The 25,436-nt window shown below is 35.8% G+C and overlaps 1 protein-coding gene across 2 annotated transcripts in view; it reads left to right on the top strand.

Moving 5' to 3' along the window:
* ATP9B (ATPase phospholipid transporting 9B (putative)) overlaps positions 1–23,507 on the top strand; it is a 136,835-nt gene extending 113,328 nt beyond the window's left edge. Inside the window, exons 16-30 of one of the 2 annotated variants that reach the window (XM_081950526.1) lie at positions 407–568; positions 843–935; positions 3,958–4,041; positions 6,489–6,659; positions 7,785–7,883; positions 9,503–9,592; positions 12,700–12,844; positions 13,663–13,727; positions 16,037–16,192; positions 16,323–16,387; positions 17,004–17,112; positions 18,385–18,442; positions 19,461–19,664; positions 20,166–20,198; positions 21,684–23,507. In XM_081950526.1, coding sequence (XP_081806652.1) covers positions 407–568; positions 843–935; positions 3,958–4,041; positions 6,489–6,659; positions 7,785–7,883; positions 9,503–9,592; positions 12,700–12,844; positions 13,663–13,727; positions 16,037–16,192; positions 16,323–16,387; positions 17,004–17,112; positions 18,385–18,442; positions 19,461–19,664; positions 20,166–20,198; positions 21,684–21,820 — 1,671 coding nt within the window. In that variant the 3' untranslated portion in view covers positions 21,821–23,507. The remainder of the gene's footprint in view (positions 1–406; positions 569–842; positions 936–3,957; positions 4,042–6,488; positions 6,660–7,784; positions 7,884–9,502; positions 9,593–12,699; positions 12,845–13,662; positions 13,728–16,036; positions 16,193–16,322; positions 16,388–17,003; positions 17,113–18,384; positions 18,443–19,460; positions 19,665–20,165; positions 20,199–21,683) is intronic. The other variant, XM_081950525.1, reaches the window with a different exon arrangement.
* The last annotated feature ends 1,929 nt before the right edge of the window (positions 23,508–25,436 follow it).

Genomic DNA, 25,436 nt, shown 5'->3' with positions numbered 1-25,436 from the left:
AACTACAATGATTAAAATAAATTAAAGAAAGAGAATAAAACAATGAAAAAGAAACAAAAGGAGAAAAAAAGGAAGGGGGATAAAAATAAGGATTGAATTTTATAATGATATAAAATTGTCATTGGTGATGAAAGCAATATATTGTCTCTCACATCAGGGATTTTTTTTTATTTTTATTTTTGCTGTTATGCATCAGTTGACAAAATGTACTTTGTCTACAGTTATTGCTTCTGTCCAATCAAAATTGGGAATCATATAAAATGCAATAGTTATTGGTTGTACTGAATCTATCACCATTTGTATATTGTATTTATTTGCAGATATTTTTCTGCGCTGAATTTAATTGTGTTCATTTTCACTTACACAGAGTACGATTGACCATAATCACTATCGTATTTTTGTATAGGTAGCTTTGGTTCAGTGGACAGAAAGTGTTGGTCTTACTTTGGTGAATAGGGATTTGACTTCAATGCAACTGAAAACCCCCAGTGGACAGATTCTGACATACTATATTCTGCAAATTTTCCCTTTCACATCTGAGAGCAAGCGAATGGGAATCATAGTGAGGGTATGTATTGTTAATATTTTCTTTTCTCATTGGAATTCTGGTGAAAATATCTTGTACATATTTATAATATGAAGACTGGAAGAAAACATAAATGTCCTCCAAAATATTTTCAGAGTAGATTTTGTTTTCATCAATTTTCATAATATGAATTGATTCATTTCCTAACTTATACAGATTCTATATTCTAGAAATGAAAGGAGTAAATATTATACACGTGGTTTTAGGTCAGCATTTGTTTCTTTTGTCCTTAAGTTATTGCTTTACTTATTTTTAGGATGAATCTACAGGTGAAATCATGTTTTATATGAAAGGTGCAGATGTTGCAATGTCCTCCATTGTTCAATATAACGATTGGCTAGAAGAGGAGGTAAGAAATATTGCTAACAATTGCTTCAATTTTGGAAAACGGATGTGTTTTACTTTACTATTAAAATGTATAACAGTGAATTTAAGAATAGAAACTGAATAATAATCTATTCTAATCCAGTAATATCTAACTTTGCCTACATCAAATTAAAAAAACAAACAAGTAATGAATTTGGGAATTTTTTATCTAGAGGTTCATCTAATAGTTGAAAAGGAGACAAAAGATAAAACTAATTTAATGAGTAATGTAAAATGTTTTTTCTGAATGCAGTATCTATTAGAAAGAAAGGATGTTACTTTATATCTAAACAATCATCATAAATACAATATATACTCAATCTGTTTTGCTGGCTTTGCTTTTACCCTGGACAGCAGAAATGTAACTGAAAATATATTTAAATTATGTATGAAAACATAAGTTTTTACAAAATAAATGCATTATACTACATTGCTGTACTGGACACCAGCAGTTGTCTTTATTTGACCTTACATACAGATAATATGGTAATGTGATAATCACACAATGCATGTTCATAATGGTATTGGCAATATAAATCAATAGTCGCTTCAGGCAGTTTGATTTAATCAGGGTCATGAATAAATTAAATTCCCTGAAGACCTAATAAAGTGTCATAAAAATTACTTTTGGTGATAATGATGTACAATTAATTGTAAAATACTTGCTTAATTTATTTAGCATTATGAGGTCAAATCGATACACATTTTGCATTAGAATGACAGAATTTTGCTTTTTCAAAAAGAATGAATCTTTTTAATATTACTATTTTAATAGAGAAAAATAAGCTTATTCCAACTACTTTGATGATGAAGTGTAGACATTTTCTATGATAAAGGTATAATATAGTCCGAAAAAATAATTTTGAAACTATATTTAAAAAATAAAGGGAACAGAACGTCTTAGCCAGATGGTGAAAGAATAGGGACTTTGGAAATCATGTAATCCAATAAGTCAGGCAGAGAACCAAGGAGAAAAAGAATATCTGCTCTAAGCTGTGTTCGCTGTATTGTCCCAGTGCATTTATGTGAAATATTCCATTCAAGGAAAATGCTTAATTTCTAAAACTTAATAAGGAACCTCACTTCTTATTTATTCAAGGAAGAGTACAGAATCCCAAAGCAGAGAAAGTGAACATCAGAAACATCTTAATTCATTTAATAGAGCCCACCTATTAAATTCCATGAGAGTTTTTTTTTAATTCATAGATGTGTTTCACAAATAGTCTTACGGTATTTCTATCCTGTGCCTAGGACATTCTACAAGCTGTAATTTAATTAAAAAGAATAATGAAGAAAACAATGAAGCATATTTTTAAAAAACCAGGAGAATAAAAATTGGAATTAGAGCAAAATTGATGAAATGAAAATAATAATTTGGAACTGTTTAAAACCCATGGTTCAAAGAGCATGGTAAAAATTTTAGCAGAAGAAATTCTAGTCATTAGGGCATCAATAAAATGACTTTGTCCTTTATAACCTCATGGCCTTATTGATCTGAGGAGTATGCCTGACTAAGCTTTCTGCAGCTTAATGTAAGACACTCAGAAGTTTAAGTATGAAAATGTTTTTCCTCATGTAACTTGGATCCAAATATCTCCATAGTTAATTGAGTTGAATTTGTCCCTACAAGTATATTGGCATAGAATTTTATGCTGACATTTTTGGACTTTAAAGATACATTTAGAGAACCTTACAGTATTCTACTCTGGGATTTAACTGGTTTTCTCTGCTAGATCTTATTTCAGAAACCAGCAGAAGCTTGTCAAAGATACTTCTAGCCAGAGAACTCACCTGTGTTCCAAAAGATGATACAGGTTTCCATATGCTTTTGATAATGCAGGGAGATTGTAGTCATTCCTCAGACTGATTGCAAATTTGTAACCAGACACGTTTTAGTACACATTTTTCCACCAACTAGACATTCACCTCCAACTATTTTAAGCTTCTGTTAGTTTCCCTATATCATTTCCAAATGATAGATTGATAGAGACAAGATAAACCTACTTGTCATCTGTAATACAGCCCAAATCTCCATGTAATCTCCCTATGTAATTTCCTGTATTATCAAAAATCATGAACAAAAACCAGCACAGGCACTTCAGAGGCCAAGTGGCCATGGGATAAAAAAAATCCCTCAGCCCTACTTTTTGAATTAGCCCTTCAAAAATAACCAGAGCTAATTTAATTTCCACTTGAAGGATGCAAGAGGGCATAGGGCCTTGAAGGACAGGAGGAAGAGCTACTACCAAGGCCAATGATTAGTCACGTGAGGTTTGAACCCATTTCAAGAAACCTGAGTAAATGTCTCAGGAGACCCTCTCTAGTCCATACAAAGATAAAGGGAGAGGAGCACGTGCAGACTTTCAAGGTTCTGTTACTATAGATGTTACAGTAAAAGTAGTCATTATCTACATGGCATTGGTTCCTTAATCTGGGATAGAGATGGCAAGGGGACAAAGAAACATACAAGGCAAAACTGTTGATTCAAATATCAGGAGGTGTCAAACTTCAACCACCAGGGGGGACTGGAACTGATTAGACAAAGTCACAAGAAGTTAAGAACATTAGATAGTAAGTTAATTGAGAAAAGTTAAGAAGCAATGATGAAAGAATTCCAGCAACTTCTCTGTTTTGTATTGCTCTGCAATACTGATTTCGAAGAATCAGTATTTAAACCCTTCTGTACCTTTTTCTTTTGCCCACCAAACATATGCTTGGCTCCCTCTTTTGGGCAGGAGTTTCAAGGTTTCCTTTATCTTGTCAGTTATCAAATCTATTGCGATATTGCCTTTCTGTGACAGTATGAGAATGAACTCCCACAGCAGGAGGGTTATCTTACTGTTGAGAATATGTAGCTGGCTTGATGTCTCAAGAATAAAATCATGGTTATGGATGAATGTACAACTTAATGTAAATTGACCTCATAACCTTTTGTCTTTTTGTATCAATGCATTGCAGCATGATTCGTAACTATTCTTTAATTATTTATTTATTTGCAATTTTAGTGTGGTAATATGGCAAGAGAAGGTCTGCGCACTTTGGTTGTTTCCAAAAAGTCCTTAACAGAAGAACAATATCAGGATTTTGAGGTAAAAAAGTTGAAAAACAAATATTACGCTGAGCTCCAGTAATGGCAAAATAACCCCTATTTAGTTCCTATATGTAAATTTCTCTTTACTGTAGGCAAGTGATAGATGAAGTCCACCTCCATTGACTTCATCATTGGCTTGATTTCTACAGCTTTCTTTTTTTGCTTTTCTTCCCTTTCACTTACTTCATTTGAATAGTTTAATCTTCTATTACTATGTTCATAAGAGTTTCCATTTTAGTGGGTGGAGGGAGATAGCTATCTGCCATGCGGATGATAATGTAGTCTCCTTTTTTAGGTCTTCTGAGCTACAGCTGCATCCATAGCTTTTTATAACAGCATCAATATTTTTATTATTAGTTTTAATATGGCATAATTTATTTTATGCTAGTAATGTTGTTGTAGGGGGATGACTATTTTAGTGCACATTGTAGACATGGATGCATTCTTCCAATAATGAGCAAAAGTAACACAATAACAGAATTGGAAGGGACCTTGGAGGTCTTCTAATCCAACCCCTACTCAGGAAGGAAACTTTATACCATTTCAGACAAATGGTTGTCCAATCTCTTCTTAAAAACCTCCGGTGTTGGAGTACCCACAACTTCTAGAGGCAAGACATTCCACTGATTAATTCTTTTAAGTGTCAGAAAAATTCTCCTTAATTCTCTCCTTGATTAGTTTCCATACATTGCTGCGTCTCCTGCCCTCAGATGCTTTGGAGAATAGCTTGACTCCCTCTTCTTTGTGGCAACCCATAAGATATTGGAACACTGCTATCTTGTCACTTCTAGTCCTTCTTTTTAGACATACCCAATTCCTGCAACTGTTCTTCATATGTTTTATCTTCTAATCATCTTTGTTGCTCTTCACTGCACTCTTATAAGAATCTCAACATTTTTTTTTATATCATGGCGACCAAAACTGGATGCAATATTCCAAATGTGGTCTTATCAAGGCATTATAAAGTGGTATTAATACTTCACATGTTCTTGATTCCATCCCTCTATTATTAGCTTTTTTGGCAATTGGAGCACTCTGCTGGCTCCTATTCAAGTGATCATCCACTAAAACTCCCAAGTTTTTTCTTGCAGTTACTACTGTTGAGCCAGGTATCACCTATTCTGCATTTGGGGGGGGGGGGGTTCTTTGCCTACATTTCTCTACTTTGAATTTTAAAGTTTAAAAAGAAATTGATGCAAATCCAATTGGGAGTCAATAATGTATGTGTATAGGTAATATTTATATTGTCAAGGAATATAATTGTTCTTACCCCAGATTTTGTGAACAGGTAGTCTTTGATTAATAAGATAGGCAATTCTTTTGCTGATCAATGCATTCATAAACTGTGACATCATATGATCACACCAGCTTAAGATGGTGGTTGCAATGGTCCCAGCTGCCATGATTAGGTGAATCCCATGCAGTCACAGTATCCCACAGTCACGAGATTGACATTTGCAACTTTTTGCCCTCCTTTCCTGTTGACTTTGCTTGTCAGAAGCCAGCAGTGAAGGTCACAAAAGGTGACTATGTGACCATGGGATGCTGCAAGGTTGACAGTTAGCCTCTGCATATGCAATCTCAACAACTACTCTGGCTCTTTCCTGGTCTTTTTTTTTTTTTGTAAACACGACATTCTTTCTAAAAGTTATACACTCTGTAGCACAAAGCATCTCTTGCTCTATATCCAGTAAGTCTATAACAAGGATTCAGTTTCTCTTTTATATTTTTGTTGTCATGTTTTTTTCTATTTCTAATATTCAATTTCCAAACAATATTATGATTAATCCACAAAGATATCGTATAATATAAGCAACATCTGAATTAACTCATGTGCCCAAACTCCACAAAACTTACTTTTGTTTATCGTTCACATTGACTAGTGATTCAAGCATGATTCTCTTTTCTGATCAAAGCAAAGTTTGAAAATTAGAAAAGAATTGTCCCAAAAGCTTTATGTTTGTCTGTGATGTATGACATTTCCAATTGTACCATACTATACTTTTCTATAAAACCCTCCTTTCATGTTAATTATGTGCCACAGTTTTCAGGAATGAAGTAGTAAATCCTGAAATATTACATCTTGTCATGTGTGAAACTTCAGTCCAGATAGCGTGGTTGGTTACTTCGATTCTATCAACTTCATAAACCGAGATCAAATCAGACCACCAAAAGTAAACAATAGTAGTACTGTGCAAATCATTTCAAATAAGACTTTAGAGCTTGAATTTTACAGGTATAAAATATTTGGATATTTACGTTTCTTTCTGTCATTGGTATTACTTATGTTCATTTACTTCTGCATGCACATCATAGGTGAAATCTGAATTTCAGATTCTAAAGTGAATCCATGAATCAAATAGCACTCTAGGGCTTGCATTTTGGACCACATAAAAATCTTTCTTATCTACTTGAGGCTACAAATTACATTTTGTTTTGTCTTAGAGTCGATATAACCAAGCAAAATTAAGTATACATGACAGAACGCTCAAGGTGGCTGCCGTTGTAGAGAGTCTAGAAAGAGAAATGGAATTATTGTGTCTCACTGGAGTTGAAGATCAATTACAGGCTGATGTTAGGCCAACATTAGAGATGCTACGGAATGCTGGAATAAAGGTACTAATATTTTTTTTATTCTTCAGTTTGTTTATATACATTTTTTGTTCTCTTACTGCAGATCTATTGCTCTAACTAAGAATTCAATATGTTTCATATGAGAAATATAAGCAACTAGGAATATATCACTGCGGGTACAACACCTATAAGTAAAAGGAACAGAGAGAGAGAGAGAGAGAGAGAGAGAGAGAGAGAGAGAATATATTAACTAGAGACAATTATTTTGCCTTATGCAAAAAAGTAAAAAAAAACACCAAAAGATTTATTTGAATTTTTGTACTATAGTAACTTAGTAACTATACAATAATATAATTACTAACTATATACAACAATAGTTACTAAGAGTTACCATATGAATTTTTCCATGAATATATCCACATATGTATCTATTTACATTCTGCTAATGATAACTGAATACTTTAGTATTTCATGTGCACAGAAGTTGCAATGGAGCAGATCATGTTATTAAACACATTAGGATTTGCTTTCCAAATTTGGCTTTAAATTTCAGGGGGGGGGGGGGAGGTTCACAGGCCTTGCTTACTTTTTCTTTAATGGATTTATACATTTTGGAGGACATTTTAATCTCTATTCACTATCTAGAGTTCCTTTGGTAGATTGGCAGCCATATGAATCTGTTTATTTATAAAAAGCTGCCAATTGGGACAGTAATATTAATTGATAACTTAGTTATTTAAAGGTTTAATTGGATAATATAAATTTCAGATATTTGAATGCTTGCCATGAATAGTAGCAATATGAATTACTATAATTTATAACAGGATTCAGAGCATAAAATCTTGCAAAAAACTAATAATTACGGAAACATATATTCGTGGGAAGGAAAGAGTGAAATATACTTTACTCCTCTTAACTGTATCTGTCCGGTTAATAGATTACCTGAGGAGCTACCTTATTTGAATAGATAGAATGAGTTTAAACGCTGGTTGCTTTTGCCTCCATAGACCCCTACAGCTGGACTCTGCATCTATTTGATGCAAAACAAAGCCAAAAGAATAATTTGAATATTTACTTTTTTGCCCCTTAAGTTAATTTGAGAAAGATACGTGCATGGTTTTTAATATAATAAAGAATTAACAGTTAAATTCTAAAATTATCTCATAGATATGGATGCTAACAGGAGATAAATTGGAGACTGCGACTTGTATTGCAAAAAGTTCCCATTTAGTATCTAGGACCCAAGATGTTCATATTTTCAGACCCGTAAGTAGAACTGCTGATATATTTTTCCCATCATTCTTAGCTCCTATTGTCTTCTTTCCTAGGGCTGAAAGATGTGTTGGTTTCCTGCAAATTTGTTATACACAATCCAAGAATTAAATGCAGTACAACCTTATTTGCCAAAACGCCCACATTTTAGTCATGTGACCACAAGGTACTGCAACAAACGTAATTTTGGGCACGGGCCAAAAGTACATTCTTTTAGCACAATCATAATTTCAAATTGTCACTCAATGAATGGTCATAAATTGAAGACTGTGGTATACAGCATGTATAACACAGTTGTGTAGACAATAACACAAGGGACATGCATGTGGAGTACAAAAGAAGAGTGCATACTGTGCATGCATTACTCTGTACAGTGGTGGGATTCAAATAATTTAACAACCAGTTCTCTGCCCTAATGACCAGCTGGGTAGGCCTGGCTCAGTGGTCATGTAACCTTGTGGACGTGGCCAACTCAACGTCACTCAGGTCGATGGGCGCTTTGCCTTAGCTTATTACAATGTAATAAGGGTTAACCAGAGAGGCCGTTTCTGTAAGCAGGTCAATAAAGATTACGCTAGAAACAACACCAGAATGTTTCCTTCCTGCCTTCCTTACAGGATTAGCCCTGTAAAGTAGGAAAAAAACAAAAAGACGTCTTCCAACAACCAGTTTCCAAACTGCTCAGAAAGTGATCAACCGGTTCTCCTGAATAGGTGCAAACTGGCTGAATCCCACCACGGACTCTGTAGCATCTTCTGACATGGGTTGTCCTGCTCATGTTGGTTGGGGGTATGAAAAATCAAGGCGAAACTCAGTAGGAGTTGACATAATAATGAGTTGCAGATATTTATCTGGATTAAGCATCTAAAGGAGAGGTTTTTAGCAGCTCTTAAAATTCACAAGCCTCCCTTTTTATGACCCCATAAACACACACACACACACCGGTTCATTCAACCAAATTTCTGAAAACATGTTTTGGGCAATTTTTTTGTGGAAAAATAAAGAAGGCTATTAAATATCCAATAGATTTATTCACTTTTTAAATAATTTGTTATTAATATAAAATATTTATTTTGTGTATATTTCTCAGTGTTAGGAGGATTTGAAATGATTAAATTGAGAATATAATTTTAGCTGCAGGAGGCTTGAAATTATTTCGGCAGGAGCTTGTTGTGCTTCTTGTTTGCCTTTCACACTTGTCTTTTCCCCAAATGCATCTTTCTTCAATTCTTGAGGGATTGATTTCTGGATGGATCATTTGTCAGAACATTTTTTGAGGCAGGAGAGATAATCAAAATTTTCAAGTTTCTGGTCCACATTTCATTCTTTCTTTTTTAAGAATTCTAATTTAAAACCCATTTTGTAAATGTGTCATGTATATGAAATTAAGAGGGAGAAAATGTAAGCTTCTCATAGCAATATAACTTCAATGCTGCAAAACTTGTTGTTTCTTAATGAATTTGCATGTAAATCAGTACGTTTTCTTCCACTTTCTTACAGCTTCTACGTTATTGGATTGAAATTCTATTTTCATAACAATGTATGTATCTACATACATCTATTTAAAAGTTGTCCTAACTCTGTTTTACTTTTTTATTATTATTATTATTCAGGTAACCAGCCGTGGAGAAGCTCATTTGGAATTAAATGCATTCAGAAGGAAACATGATTGTGCTTTAGTAATATCTGGTGACTCTCTGGAGGTAATGGCCTAGCTTTCATCAATTACTGATAATGTTGTTTGTGCAGGTAGGTAGATTGGTAGGCTTTCCAAAGGAGTCCCAAGCAGTGAAATCAAGAGTCACATTTGTTTTAAATCAACACAACATCTAATTAGTTAGATAATACTAATTTAACGCAACAGAGAAGTTCCACATTTTTTGCCTGTTATCCTCTGTGTCCCATGAAAGTTTTTTTTAAAAAAACCTTCCTGTAGCTGGGGGTGGAATCCTAACAGTTTCAAAGTCACTTGGATATGTCAAAAGGAAAAAAAAAACTTGTGACAGTTGTGCTTCTTATGTATGCACTATGCCACAGGATCCTCTCAGATACTTATTTATATTACACAAACTTTATAACCAGTTTCTTGGTTGTTTTAGGGAAATTATCAACCCTGCTCTACTCAAGTGACTTATGACTGTTGCAGCATCCGTATGGTCTTGGGATCAAAATTCAGACACTTGGCAACTGACTCATATTTACGGTGTTTGCAATGTTCCAGGATCCTGTGATCACCTCTTTTGATCTTTTGACAAGCAAAGTCAATGTGGAAACCAGATTCATCTAAGAACTGTGTTACTAGGTTAACAACGGCAGTGATTCACTTAACTTTCTTGTAGCAAGAGAGATCGTAAAATAGGATAAAAGTCACTTACCGTCTCACTTAGCCACAGAGGTTTTTGACTCTGTTGTGGTCATAACCTGAGGACTGCCTTTCATTTTTGCGTAGCACTTTCCAATTTGACAGGTCTGTTGCCTGTTTTAACTCACTTTTTAACGGAATGAAGTCCTGAATATGCAATTCTGAGAAGTATTCATTCCTTTTCAAGTATTCTAAACTTCTGCGTATTTTTTTCTTCCCAATATTATCATGCGGTTTTCCGTGATATATAAAAGGAGTCTGAACAGAAAAGTCACACCAAAGTTTTGTGTGCTTGATACATGTATTCTGTGAACAAAATCATCCAATGTACAGTGTGCTACTGTGTAGGAAATAACTGGCCCTTTAGATGCAGTCACTGGTTATACCATCTGTGCCAAGAACCAGATTCTTTCTATAATGGATGATTACTCCTTCACATCACAACTTAAGCTCTCAATAACAAACTGCTGCAAGTCCATACCATTTAACATTTCCTTTCAGCTTGCCACCTTTTTATGGTTCTTTGAATTGTCTAAGTAAAACTTTACTCTGTTCTTCTTTGTATCCTCTCTTATAGACATTTGTGTGTTTAGAATCATGGCCCGCTTATAGTTCAGCTTTAACTAATGGTCTAATACTCTTCTGTAGAATTCTCTGAAACAAAGCAGAATCCTTTCTTTCATCAATAATAATGACTACTTGTTCAGGTCCTAGTGCAGCTAAACCATTCCCAAACCATGACATTGCTTTCTTAACAGTTTTTATGGGCTTCTTATTATGCAATAGTGTTGGTTTCTATAAGATAGAACAATAGCCATGTAACCCCCAAATTTCTATTTTTGATTCATCTATTCATAGAAGATTCCACCCAAAGTCTGAAAGGTCATCTAGGTGCTTTTTAGCAATCTTGAACTGAGCACCAATATTCTTTTTAGTGAGCAACAGTGGTGGGTTCTGGATCCCGTTGCAACGGCCCGGGTGTCCACCACATGTGTGCGCGCATGCGTACTTACCGCCCGCGACGCTCCAGCTACTCGGCGGAGCGTTGCACAGGCGCCGTACGCTCCATGCACAGAAGTCTCGATCCACTGAGATACAGGTAAGGACGGCAGGCAGGCAGGTGGGCCCTCCAGAGCACTGTACCGGAACGGTACATGGTGCTCCCAGCAGGCACCGGTACGTCCGTACTGGGGCATACCGGTGGTATCCCACCACTGGTGAGCAATATCTTCCTCTTTGCTGCTATTAAGTTCTCCAGACCAGAACTCATCTTAAATTTCTTTTCCCCAACTTTACGGAGCTTAAGCTGGCTGCACGATTCAAACTCAGCAGAAATCTCCTAAAGATTCAGTGCAGTGTGCTAAACAAGAATCTTTATTGCAGCTGGATTGGAGCCATATTAAACATTAGATTGCTTTCTGTCAGCATGAGGATACAATTCCCTCATATATATATATATATGATAGCTTAAAATTAATGACATCTCTCCCCTGGCTCTCAGCAGCTACTTCACTTTGAATTCCATGTTTTCCCAAATGCTTTTTTGATGATGGGATCATGAACACTGACTTTATCCCAGGTGAGAGATGGGGATTACCTAAATTAAGCAGCAGCCAGTTCTAAAATCAATTTATCATATTAATCTTTGAGGCTGAAAAGGAGTAACGCAAAATCTGGGCCAGAGTCAGCATATACAAAACAGACTTTCTCACTGTTCTTGCCCATCACCAAATACCAATCAGGAAATAAAAGCATATTTAACAATTTTCAGATACAATTGAAGTAAATTTCAAAAGACAACAGCATGTGGGTTTACTCCCCTAGCCTTTTTCAGAATGGAAAGTTAACCAGGAGACCCACAGAGTTGTGTGACAAGATATCCCACTAGCAGTGTAAAACATCCATCACACCCCCTTAAAAAACAGTTCAAAAACATCACCAAAGAAAAATGGAAAGAAATTCTCAAACACAGTGAGATACAAATCAGAGGTCATTTTAACAGAAGAAAGCTTCTGAGAAATGTTTTTTAGAGAAAAGGATATCAAGGAATATCTATGTAGTTGCTAAAAATTGTCACTGATTTGATGGCACATAACCAAATGACATAGTAAGATAGAATACTGACCTTGCACTTCATTCCTTCTAGTGAAAACAGGGAAATGGGAAAGCTGGAGGGGCAACACCTATTGTAGTAAGGCACAAAGCAGGTGCTCAATCTGAGCATAAAGTTTTCTCCACTAGAGGAAATATGCGAGAGTCAGTCATTTTATTTTGATCATTTACCAGCAAAACAATACACAAGAGTCCCAATTGATTAAAGAAAAACCAGCTATAAAGTCATATACCACAAATAGATATTATAAGCTACAATTAAATACAAATTGTAAGTTAAAGTTAAAGAATTGAGGATGTAAAAATTAATATAGTAAAGTGTATTTCTTTTCATAGGTATGTTTGAAGTACTACGAACATGAATTTGTAGAACTAGCATGTCAGTGTCCGGCTGTAGTTTGCTGCCGATGCTCTCCCACCCAAAAAGCTCACATTGTAAAATTGTTGCAGCATCACACAGGAAAGCGTACATGTGCAATAGGTTTGTATCAATTTTGGTTTCCTTTCAATTGTGAAAGTAATTATTTGGCCGCCTAGTCACAATAATGAAAAATAAATGAATCTTTTAAAAAGATTGCCACAGTGTCATGTAAAAGTAAAACGATGATATGGCACTCCTTTAAATAGAATGCTAAACATAATAAAGGAACATTTATTTCACTTTGTTTTGTCAAGATTTTTGCTAAAGCAAGTACAATTAAATCTCAGAACAATGAACAGCCAGAGTTTGAAATTGTCAGCCAGTATTTTATTGGACTATACATAGCTTTGGATTTGAAGGCCAAAAGTTCTTTTTTCTCAGTTTTGTAGCATCTTCTTTGTAATTAATAGGAATGCTTTGGATATATCTCCCCAAGTTATGGGGAAATTGTGTTAATAAGGCCTGAAGAGCACATGACAATTGACATCCTCAACCATCACAAGTGATGACCATATTGGGTCTGAATTGCACATTTTTTTCTCTAGCACTTTGGCATCTACTGACATGTTGAGCCAGGAGCCATAGCATCTCCCCTCCAATTTCTTGCTTGTTGAAACAACCTATCATACGCAATCACATTTTTTTTATTGTTTTCCAAACTATAATTTATATATAGAAAATTGGGAAATCTTTTAGCAACAAAGGTACAATAATTACTCGGGGGTTTTTTGCTTTCGTAAGTTGAAAAAATATAAACCGCTTTTAATTTAAAATGTAATTCAAATACCTTTATAGAAATTCAAGGTGAAATGAAATGCAGCTAGTCAATATGAAACACTGCCAAGCCAAACTTAAATATTTTGCACATGTTTTTTCAGGCGATGGAGGAAATGATGTCAGTATGATCCAGGCAGCAGATTGTGGAATTGGAATTGAAGGAAAGGTATATTTATAAATTAGATTAAATGTGGTTTTAGTAATAATATTTTAGGATTAACAGCTTCAAGTTACAGACAGCATGATTTGTGATATTCGTGCAAACAGACTTTTCTTATGCAATAGATCTTTGCATTCGCTACCTCTTTCTCATGGTCTCTGAAGTAAGACATGGGTTTTTTTTGGTGTGCCTAACGTTATAAAATTTGAATTTCTTTCTTAGGACCTCACTATTTATTACCACTCTATATACTGGTATGATTTTTCCCCCTCCCTGAATTCCTGTTTCTGACCATACAAAACATCAGAGTGCTCAGACTACTTTCTAACTAATTTTATTTAATTTGCTTAATGTAATGGACCTTTTACTCTCAGTTATTTTATATTTTTGTTTCATTCTTTTCTGGCTTTATTCTTCATGTTTACAAATGTCTTGTGAAGCCTTTTGCCAGACCAGCCATATGGCCTCATAGGCTACACTTCAAAAATGTCACATATATAGTGAGGATTCCCTATGTCTGCTTTGTTTAGGTGAGAAGCCCATAACTGATTTATACTTTCAGTAGACAGATCAGATACAGCAGCTCCTCAAGATTTTAATCCTCTCTCTGGAAGACTTCCGGTGGGCCCGGTAGATCCGTTTTTCACCCTCCCCAGACTCCAGAGCCTGGGAAGGGCAAAAAACAGCCCAACACGCAAAGCGGAAGTTCGGGAACAGATTCCGGGTTGCCTTTTGGACCGTTTTTCTCCCTCCAGAGGCTTCCCTGAAGGGAGGGAGGAAGAAAAGCGGGTGAAAATCAAGGCCGAAAATCAGCTGGCCAGTGCACGCATGTGCGCTGGAGCTGACAGGGCAACGCCTCGCGTGCCCTCAGAAATGGCTCTCCCTGCCACCTGTGGCCCACATGCCATAGGTTCGCCATCATGAACCTAGCATGTCCCTGGAAGATTGCAAGGGGTGAATCTGACATAAGTTGAATCCTTTATTCTTTTAAGTAGTGCTCTTCTGTTAAGCGATTACCCTTAAATTGGTTGCCCCTGATTCTACTGGCTTTTCAGAAGTCCTTAATTTTCATGACCTACAGGCCGAAACCCTTCCCAGATAAGGGAACAGGATTCTGATGATGGTGTTATCTATTCAATTGTGTCGAACTCTTGGCAATTCTGTGGGCCAGGTCTCTCCACATCTTCTGATCTTGCACTACTTTGAATTCTTCTATGTTCTGGCTGGTGTCAGCTTTTGATGGTGGTCAGGATGCTACCTCAGCCAATTCAGATGACTCTGTCTAACCAGATTCCAATTCAGAATAATATTTTGTGAAGGAATTCCATCTGGCCTTAGGAATAGTGAAGGAATAACTCGACCTTTTGGGACACACTTTCAGAAAAGATAATTCCCACTACCACCTTAGCATTAAGATGACTCTTTGCTTCCTACCATGATGGACCCTCCAGTGGTGGTTGCTGTGCAAGAGGAGGGGAGGGCAGTTTCCAGCTCCATCTAGTTCTGCTTTGCCAGATGTGTCCATTGACCCTGTCAGGAGCCGGATAGGGCATGTCTGTAGGGTAGCACAGGAGTGATTCCTTCTTTGTTGCCCTTGAATTGCTTGAACTGCCGTTAACAGAGAAGAGGGAAGTGATTCTGATAGGGGAGGTGGTGTAACGAAATATAAATTTGGCCTTGAAAATGGAGGAAGCATGAGCAATAATTATGGGGGATTTTCAGAAAAGATTACTCATGCCTGAGAAAGAGGAAAGCATAAAAATAACTCAAAATAACTCTGTATCGATTTTGATTGGCATAATATAAATCCAGGAGAAACTCTGACAGACTTTCAAGATTTTGTGATTCTGCTTTGCAACAACGAAAAGCATTTCTATAATTCCTGTCGTGCCTGTTTCTTGACACTGCCTGTCTCAGAGGACCGACATATTCAGAACAGTCTTTCAGATATCCCTCTGGTTGAAACTAAACCACTGTAAATAGGATTTCTGGATAGTATTCTGCAGACAGATAAAAGCAGAAACAAGTTAGATTTTGTTGCTTTCTTATCACAGCGTAGTCCTTAATATATGATCATATATCAGTTAAATTGGACAAATTCCTTATTTTTCTCAAATCATGACCTCTTTTGGAGGAGTCTCCTTTGTTATTTCATCTACGAAAGTTCTGCCTTCTGACTGGGCAACAGAAAAGCTGGCATGTATTTCTTACGGTGCAAGAGTGTGTGTGTGTGTGTGTGTGTGTGTGTGTGTGTGTGTGTGTGTATCCAAAATGGTACAGTGTTATTTACATTGATCATTTTATTTTTTATTTAGGAAGGGAAACAAGCTTCCTTGGCTGCTGATTTTTCGATAACACAATTTAAACACATTGGTAGACTGCTGATGGTACATGGTCGAAACAGCTACAAAAGATCAGCAGCTCTAGGTCAATTTGTCATGCACAGAGGCCTTATTATTTCAACTATGCAGGTACCTATTTTTTTGTTTTGTTTTATGTGGAAAACGATTTATAGAGCCTTTTTTCTAACTTTGATGACATCTTCTACATTATTGTATGACGTGTAACAATCTCCATTTAACTGCTTATATATTTTTCTAGGCTGTGTTTTCGTCTGTCTTCTATTTTGCATCTGTTCCTCTATATCAGGGTTTCCTAATGGTGGGGTAAGTAGCAATCACAATGGTTCAAATACTTTATTTCAAAGAGAAGTACCATATTTTTCAGAGTATAAGGCGCACCAAGGTTTTGAAGAGGCAAATTAAAAAAAAGTTTTTGCACTCTGCAAACCTCCCAAAAACGACCCGTTTTTCACAAAAACGGGCCTTTTTTTTTCAAAAAAGGGCATGAATAGCCCTTAGGAGACGTAGAGTGTTCCTGGAGGGGGGGGGCAAAAGCAAGCAAAAAATGACCAATGTTTCGCGAAAATGGGCCCATTTTTTGGCAAAAAAAAAAGGTCATTAGGAAGCTTATAGAGTGCTCCTGGGGGCTGGGAGGGGCAAAATTGAGCAAAAAACGGCCCATTTTTTGCTCATTTTTGCTCTCCCCAGCCCCCAGGAGCACTCTGAAAGCCTCCTACAAGCTATGCACAGCCATTTTGGTGAAGGGGGTGGGGTTTCAGGAGGCACAAAATGCTGTATTCAATGTATAAGACACACCCAGATTTTCAGCCTCTTTTTTGAGGTAAAAAGGTGCGTCTTATACTCCGAAAAATATGGTAGTTTATGTAAAGAATATGGCTTTAAACATTATTCAACTGTTTTAAAATTGTTTTTCTCTAAGGTATGCAACCATATACACTATGTTTCCAGTCTTCTCTTTAGTGTTGGATCAAGATGTAAAACCTGAAATGGCACTATTGTATCCTGAACTTTACAAAGATCTTACCAAGGTGAGAGCATTCAAATCACACATGTAGCTGGCATTTTTTGTTTTGAACGCAAACTGGAGATGATAGACAAGACAAAAAAGAACAACTCCTTATTCCTGATTAAAAGTCTGCAAAGATTGGTTGGTTGGAAGGGTGGGCAGTTTCATGTGTGGCCGCTCCCGGATACACGCTACACTGGGTAGCTAACAGTTAATTAAAAAAATTAACAACAAAAAATATTTCAGGGGTTTACATTCTAACTTTTTCCTATCAAAGAATTTAAAGGCCAGATTCCTTCTTTGAGCACCTATTATAAATAAGTATTCACTATTTGGATTTTTTGTTTTTTGCTGACTTTTAAAATAAAAGTTGGTTGTACTCTTGTTATAATCCTGAATAAAATACTTTCCTTGGCAGAACCAACGATTGTGGTCATTCTCAAAATGTTAAACAGGCTGAATCTTTTAGTATTTGGTTAAAGAAAACTAAATTAGCCTGGAAAACTCAAAATAAATCTGGGAAAGAAGCAGCAGAAAACTTATCCACATGATTGCTAAAACAATACATATACCGATGAAATTTCACGGTTCTAAAATTAATCCCTAAACATCAAAACCAATAAAACTTTGCTGCAAGCTTGTATACTTGTGCATATTTAATAATCTGTGTCACTGATAAAAAATGCTTTTATTTTTGTGTATTTCCCCCCCCCCCCCAAAAAAAGGTCATCTTTAATTTCATGTTCCACAAACATGAGCCCTTTAGTGCCTAAAATAAAATGTACTCAATCTTTTGGGTTTATTGTTATTTTGTTAAATCACTAAAATAATGCTGCAGTGTCATTCAAATCTAACTAAGATTGTCATCTTACTTAGTATATCATTATATGAAGACAGATCTCAAGTGGGTTTATCTCAGCCATTCTTTTAGATATGCATAGTACTGTCTTAAAGGTTTGTTGAACTCTGGACTAATACACTTAATCTAGAATCATCTTAAGACTAACTTTAAACAACAAATATCTTGATTGTAGCTTATATCTTATAAAGTGGGAACATTATTTTTCATGTCCCTGGCAATGACAATCTTGAGAAATAATTCTAAAGAAGTCAAATGTTTGCAATTCCTTTGTGTTATTTTGGGTTTCTTGCATTCTTGTATTATAGTATTTGAGTTCTAAGCAACGGAAGATTCTTAACGGGCTAACATGAAGATTGTTTCTCCTTTTATTTAGTATGTCAGATGCCTTTTTATGCAGTTGTTAAGTAACCTATTCTTTGTTATTTCTTCTAGGGACGATCATTGTCATTTAAGACCTTCCTCATCTGGGTTTTAATCAGTATTTATCAAGGTGAAATTCTGCTTCGTATCTTCTGAACTAAAGAACAGTACTATTTGAGTTTCACTATTACATTTTTATTTTTTCATTTTAATGTTTCATTCACATTATTTTAATAGCTGTTTAAAATATGATACTGAAATAACATAAAGTCTCTTTTTAATACCACATAGGTAGTTTACATGTTTGTTTGTTTGATGCATGCCACTTTGAGATTTTTTAAAATGATTTTTTTAAAAAACGGAGTGTAGACATGATTGGGCATTGGATGGTATCCCCCGAGCTCACATGGATAGTTGAATATCATAAAGGTGTGTTTATGGGGTTTCTGAATTGTGTTTGTATTATATAAATCCCCTTTTGAATGTATGAATGTCAGGGATATGGTCAGCATCATAATATGAGATCATGGGGGTTAAAAATATTTGAATGGACTTAATCAAATTCTAACTAACACAGTGAGAAAAATATTCACTTGAATTTCATATACTGCACAATAGTTTTCTCCACAGTACTCTAGGAATCTTATTTCAAGATCTTTGTATTGTAGCATTAGTTAAGAATATACATTCTTTCTTTTTTTAACACATTTATTTTCATTTATCAACAAGAATAAAATACAAAACAAAAACATCCAACACTAACAGTGAAAAAGAAGAAGAAAACATTCTTTTTAAGTTCATAAATAAATGAAAGCATGTTGTTCCCCTAAAGCAGGGATGTCAAACTCACATCGTCACAGCATCGTGACGTGACATATCATGACTTTTTTCCCCATTGCTAAACTGGGCGTGGCCAGTGCGTGACACATACGGCCCACGGGCTGCAAGTTTGACACCCCTGCCCTAAAGTAACTTATTTCTACGATAGATGCTGAAATGTGTCTAGTTCTTAATTTTTACAGCACTGTTCTCAAAATGATTGCAAATAGCTTTTTCTTGTGAAATAATCAAGTTGTAGTTGAAGGGCAATGTCACACTAGTCTGCTGAGTGAATCAGTAATAAAAATGTGTATGTCTGTGTTTCTTAGGTGGCATTTTGATGTATGGAGCCCTTCTGCTTTTTGAATCTGAATTTGTCCATGTTGTTGCCATTTCCTTCACGGCACTGATCCTGACTGAACTCTTGATGGTTGCTCTCACTATACGCACCTGGCACTGGTTAATGATCGTGGCTGAAATCTTCAGTCTTTGCTGCTATGTAGCTTCTCTTGCATTCCTGAATGAATATTTTGGTGAGTAGTTCCCACATGTATAATACTTGGCTCTTTTTTTTTTTTAAAGATGCATGTTGGCAAGCCTAATAAGTGCATCTAAAATATGAAGAGTAATTTGATACAGGTTTTTTAGGAAATTCTTTTCAATAATAACTGAATTTTCTTAGCTATAGTGCTAAATTGCTATAGCTGTAGAAAAGTCATTCAAAAAAATGTATTTAATAATAAAGACCTTAAATTTTATTTCAGAGGCTTTCATACATACCAGGATCCCATCCCTTTAAGAGCTGAATTCAGATTTCTGTTGGGCTAACATATTTTCAAACACTTAATATAGATTTTAAAAATAATGTTCATTTTGGCTATATTTTTACTATACATGCATATATCAGTCTTTAGATGCTACTAATCTCTTTCTGTCTCTAAAATCTTACTAATAATTCCTTTATGATTTTATCTTCTCTTACTTTCCTGCCCTTCTATGAATCTGTCCTTTCTTCTTGTGCCCTACTGGAGCAGGTATAGGCAGAGTGTCTTTTGGAGCTTTCTTAGGTACGTATCATTGCTATTTCCTTAATGACAAGATGCCACTTAGAAAATCTTACCTAAAAGAAAAAGCAACTTGAAGGAGTGTGTGTGTGTGTCTGTGTGTGTGTGTTTCTTGTAAACTAACAACCACAGTTGAGCCCAACATTTCCATTGCTAACCAAGAAATTTCTTAAGTGAGTTTTGCCTCATTTTACGACCTTTCTTGCCACAGTTGTTAAGTGAATCACTGCAGTTCTTAAATTAGTAACATGGTAGTTAAGTGAATCTGGCTTCTTCTTTGACATTTCTTGTCAGAAGGTCACAAAAGGTGATCATATGACCCTGAGATACTGCAACTCTCATAAATACATGCCAGTTTCCAAGCATCCAAATGTTGATCATATGGGGATGCTGCAACCATTACAACCGTGAAAAAATGGTCATAAGTCACTTTTGCAGTGCTGCTGCAACTTTGAATGGTCTCTAAATGAATGAATTTGAGATTACCTGTACTTGCTTTAATAAAATTAAAGCCTTAAAAAACATATACTGTATTTCTGTGATGGTTAGTATATAACAAAAAAAGTTTTCTCTATTACTCTGTTTCCCTGAAAATAAGCCCTTTCCTGATAATAAACCCAAACAGGCTTTTAAGTGCATGCATTAAAATAAGCCCTCCCCCGAAAATAAGCCCTCCCCGAAAATTTCGCAACACAGTAGCAGCCATGAGGTGACCACACTCGCTGCCTTCTGCACCTCAAAAATAATAAGACCTCTCCAAAAATAAGGCCAAGCACTTATTTCGGGGGTCAAAAGAAAATAAGATCCTGCCTTGAGGAAACACTTTTAAAATGAAAATAAAGATGAGGGGATCGTATTCAGTCTCTGAGATACTAAACTGAACAAAAACAAAATTGCATTGATGTGTTATTTCTCATAAGTATGTTGAATACATTTCTATGGTAACATACAAGAATAAGGTTTCATGAAAAAGGATTCAGGAAGAGATGAACATAATTAAAACTTCATTAATTCCAAATTAATTGTTATTTAGCAAATAAATAAAATTAAAGCAATTGGTTTTGAAGAGCTGTTTCTGTTCTTTGTTCTTTGAACAATGATAGAGTTATGTTTCCAGATTTGTCTTGATGGTCGTATCATTTGGACTGCTGTCAAAACAAAGGAATGATTTAAAAAAAGCATTTTTAGAAAAGTCATGTAACAACAAACATGTTGCAAAGTTAATCGCGTCCTGGTATTTATTTCAAAATAAATGGTTTTGTTTTGAATCAAACTACTCTGCTACAATTGTCCATATATTTTTCTTAGCAACACTGCCCTCTCCTCCCCTCCGCTTTCCTTTTCTTGATTTTGATCTACTCTCGGATTCTCTGCTAGTCTGCCATCCAAGCAAAGTATCTAACCTAAAATTTGTCACAACGTGTCAGTGTTACTTAATGATCTTGCCCTTCTTTTTTCCCTGTATAAATGATTTTTTTATTTCCATAGATGTTGCCTTTATCACAACAGTGACCTTCCTATGGAAAGTGTCAGCCATCACCGTAGTAAGCTGTCTTCCACTTTACATTCTGAAGTATTTAAAACGTAAATTTTCTCCTCCAAATTATTCCAAACTTACCTCGTAAATGTGACGGAACACCTGTGTTTTTCATCAATACGACTTCAGCTAGAAATTGCTTCAAGTGTACTCATTCTACTTAAATCCGTGATAGATTAAACAAACGAGGGGAAATGATTACAAGAAATATGGAGCAAAACAGAGCACAAAGAGGATGAAGAAGATGGATACTTCTGTTAAGTATTACATCAAACTTGATTGACATAACTATCGAGTGCAAAAACACTTCATTTTGTATGTGGCTTTTTAACAGTTTGAGTTAACAGTGCTTCTGAATTATATAATTGCTACTGTAAAGGATTTATTCCTACTGCACTATTTTTCTGAACATGAATAGAAGACGTTGTTTCCTATAAACCTAGGCCTTCCCAATTTCTTTTGTAGAAATATTCCCTCCCGTGTAAAGTATATCATGCCTAGAAAATGTAAAAGGTCATTGTCTCTACTTGCTGCTATATGTAACTCTGATATATGCACTGTATGAATTATGTACAGCTGTCTGTGTAGCACAGTATTTGTTTGGGATCAGTGGTCCTCTTTTTTAATATATTCTCCATTACTAGCTGCATTAAAGGAATCTGAATAGCCGAGGAATCGACAGCAGCCTTTTAACTGCAAATGGAGACTGGGTTGCACAAAATACTATGAAAATAAACTTCTGTACATAATTAGATTACATCTACCATCCTGTACAAACCACTGTAAAATTAATGTTCAGCAAATGTTTTACAGGCTCCCTATCTGCTTCATAATTGTAAAACTGCACTCTAAAAGTGTCAGCAGATCACCAGGCTTTTCCCCTATAGAGGTTGATTTTGTATGAAAAGTTCAGCAACAGTGCGTCTGCTGCAGCCTTCATTTATTTTACTGGCAAGGATATACAAAAGCCATTTGGAAATGATTGGAGGTTATGCCGTGGCCATGCCTTAGAGATCAGGGCCAAATAATGAAACAGTGACCTGTGCACAGCTCCCCTCCCTGCCGATACCAAAAGAGGGCTGATTCACGTGTTTTCCTCCCGATTATTTTGGTTGATATGAATGATGGTCCCCCACACTTCATGCGAGCATAGGCTGCACCTAGAGCTCTGAACCAGACTAGTAAAATGCACATTATAATCTGTTTACTTAAGGTAACTCAGGTAAAAAAAAAAGAATGACATGGGCATAATAGTGGTAGAAAATCTATCATCTTCCAGAATATGATTTGTGTACTTTTGAGTTTCTACTAAACAAGAATAAAGTAAAATGACTCTCCTTGGTCAAATGTAATCTTAATAGTTGTCTAATCATATGTACTGTAATCTAGAATACTTTCCTTTCATGGTATTGTTTTCTTTTTTCAAAAGCTACTGTACATGTACATGGCAGTTACATATAACCTGGTACTTCTGAAACAGAGATATAAATTAACCATGTTTCTTTACTGGGCAGTTAATGACTGTAGTTATCAAATCATTTTTGTTAGCCCGAGTCACAACAAAGCTCACTGCATTTCATCTTGTACAACCATAAACTTATACCACGGTTAATTTAAAAGGATGCTAAATTGAAACACTTCCAGAAAAAGACTGTTGTTGAACTACTTGAGTTCCGATCTCCTTTGTTTTGAAGATATTTAATAGTTAATCTTGCTTTTAAAATGTTTTGAGCCATTCTTCATTATAAAAGCAATAAAATTTCCTTTCTACCAAATGTTTTTGGAAGTTTGTCAAATAAACTGTATTTGATATCATATATTTTATACTCTTTTTATGGGCCTTTAATGGGTTAGAGAGCAATCAGTTAATTGCAGTGCCCACTAGATGTCCCTGGGAAAGGGGGTGGGGGGTTGCTGGCACATTGCTTTTTACCCTGTGCTTTAACTATTACTGGAAAAAAGGAAACTGAAGTATCCCTTGCTGTTTTGAAACCCTGATAAATAATTAGATATAAATCATTAGCTCTCAATGAACAGAATATTCAGCAATATTATTATCCAGTCTCAATATTGTCTGAATGCTTCAATAACACTGAAGTCCCATGATGGTGATGCTGACCATTCAATTGTGTCTGATTCAGTAGACCCGCTCTCCACATTGTCCAGTCTTCTACAGCTTCTTTCAGTTATTTTATGCTCTGGCTGGTGTTGGTTTTGAAAGTTCCTTCTTCCAAACTTTACTCGGTGTTTGTCTGTTTTTTAATTCTTCCAAGTTCCAGCTTCCTCTGTTCACTTCAACAAACATTTTGGACAAAAAGGGTGAAAGAATGCAACCTTGCCCCATTCTTTCTCTGTCTTGAACCAATCAAATGTTATCATACGGTGTTTACACAGTGGTTTCCTGATTTGGGTACAGCAACTGGGCCAGCTTGACCAGATGTGTTGGCAACCCCAGAACATTTAAAGTTCTCCATAGCTTGTCATTCAATAGAAGGTTTTCTTGTAGTCAATAAAGCAGATGTGGATGTTCTTTTGATATTCTTGAAATATTTCCATGATCTATTGTAGATCTGCAATATATAGACAGTGCCACGACCCTTTCTGATGCCAGCTTGAACATCTGGTAATGCCCTTTCAGTGGCTGGTGCCAAATGTTGTATGATCTTGTGGAGAATCTTGCTAGTGTGAGGGATGAGGGTAATTGCATGGTAATTGGAGCAATGTTGAAGTCGTCCTTTTTTGGCAACGGAATGAACACTGATTGTTTCCAATCCTGTGGCCATGTGTTCATTTCCCAAATTTTCTGGCACATGGCTGTGATAGTTGTGGGTGGTACAAGCCTCAGCAATTCTATGGGTATGGGGTCGACACCTGGGGTCTTGTTGTTTGGCAATTGGCTGTGTGTGTATGTAAGATACCCATCACAAAACTTTTCTTCTCCAGTTCTTACCTTTCACGAAAGATAAAATCCAGTTCTCCAGAACATTTGTAAATGAAATTATATTTAAGCTGTACTTTCCAAAAAGATAACAGACAATTATATCCCATGAAATAAAATTGGAAAAGGGGGGAATCTTTTCTACAGCTCTTGTACTTAAAGTTGCCTGTCTGCCAACAACCTGACCTGTGTGCCTATCACTTAACTTGCCAATCATATTATAAAAGAGGGATGAAAGCTGAAGTTTAAGGATTACAATAGCCAATTTATGCCATGATATCACTACACCAAAGAGTATAAAACCATGGATAAATGTCCACAACCTCAGCTTCAGCTTGAAGATTTCAGCTTCAACAGCTATGATAACTATGCTTTTTTAAAAATAAAAATAAAAGTATGTGTACTCCCTATCTTTGTGTGAGTAAAATCAGACACTGGAGGAAGTAATTTAACTTTCTCCTTTATTGCCAAATCTGTACAGTCTCTGCCAGGCTCTAAAAAATACTGCTGTATTCACCATAATTTCTTCCTTCCATCTGCAATGCCGGTTTTGCTTGTGTCAAATGCCTTTTCTCTCTGCAGATGCCGACGTAAGAAAAGCGAAAGAATCAGACCTCACTCCCTGCAATGAGCATTGTTTTAATAGCATTCTAGGATGGTACTACTATTATTATTATAACCCAATTGAAATGAAAATATTTTTTTTACAAAAAAAAAAAAACCTTCAATGTGCTTGACCCCCTGCAGGGAAGAAAATCAGCAGCAG

Source organism: Natrix helvetica (genome assembly GCF_964273705.1).
Source record: "Natrix helvetica genome assembly, chromosome: 4".
Taxonomy (NCBI): Eukaryota; Metazoa; Chordata; class Lepidosauria; order Squamata; family Natricidae; genus Natrix; species Natrix helvetica.
The sequence above is the reverse complement of the archived record's forward strand: the minus strand, read 5'-3'. Positions and strand labels throughout refer to the sequence as shown.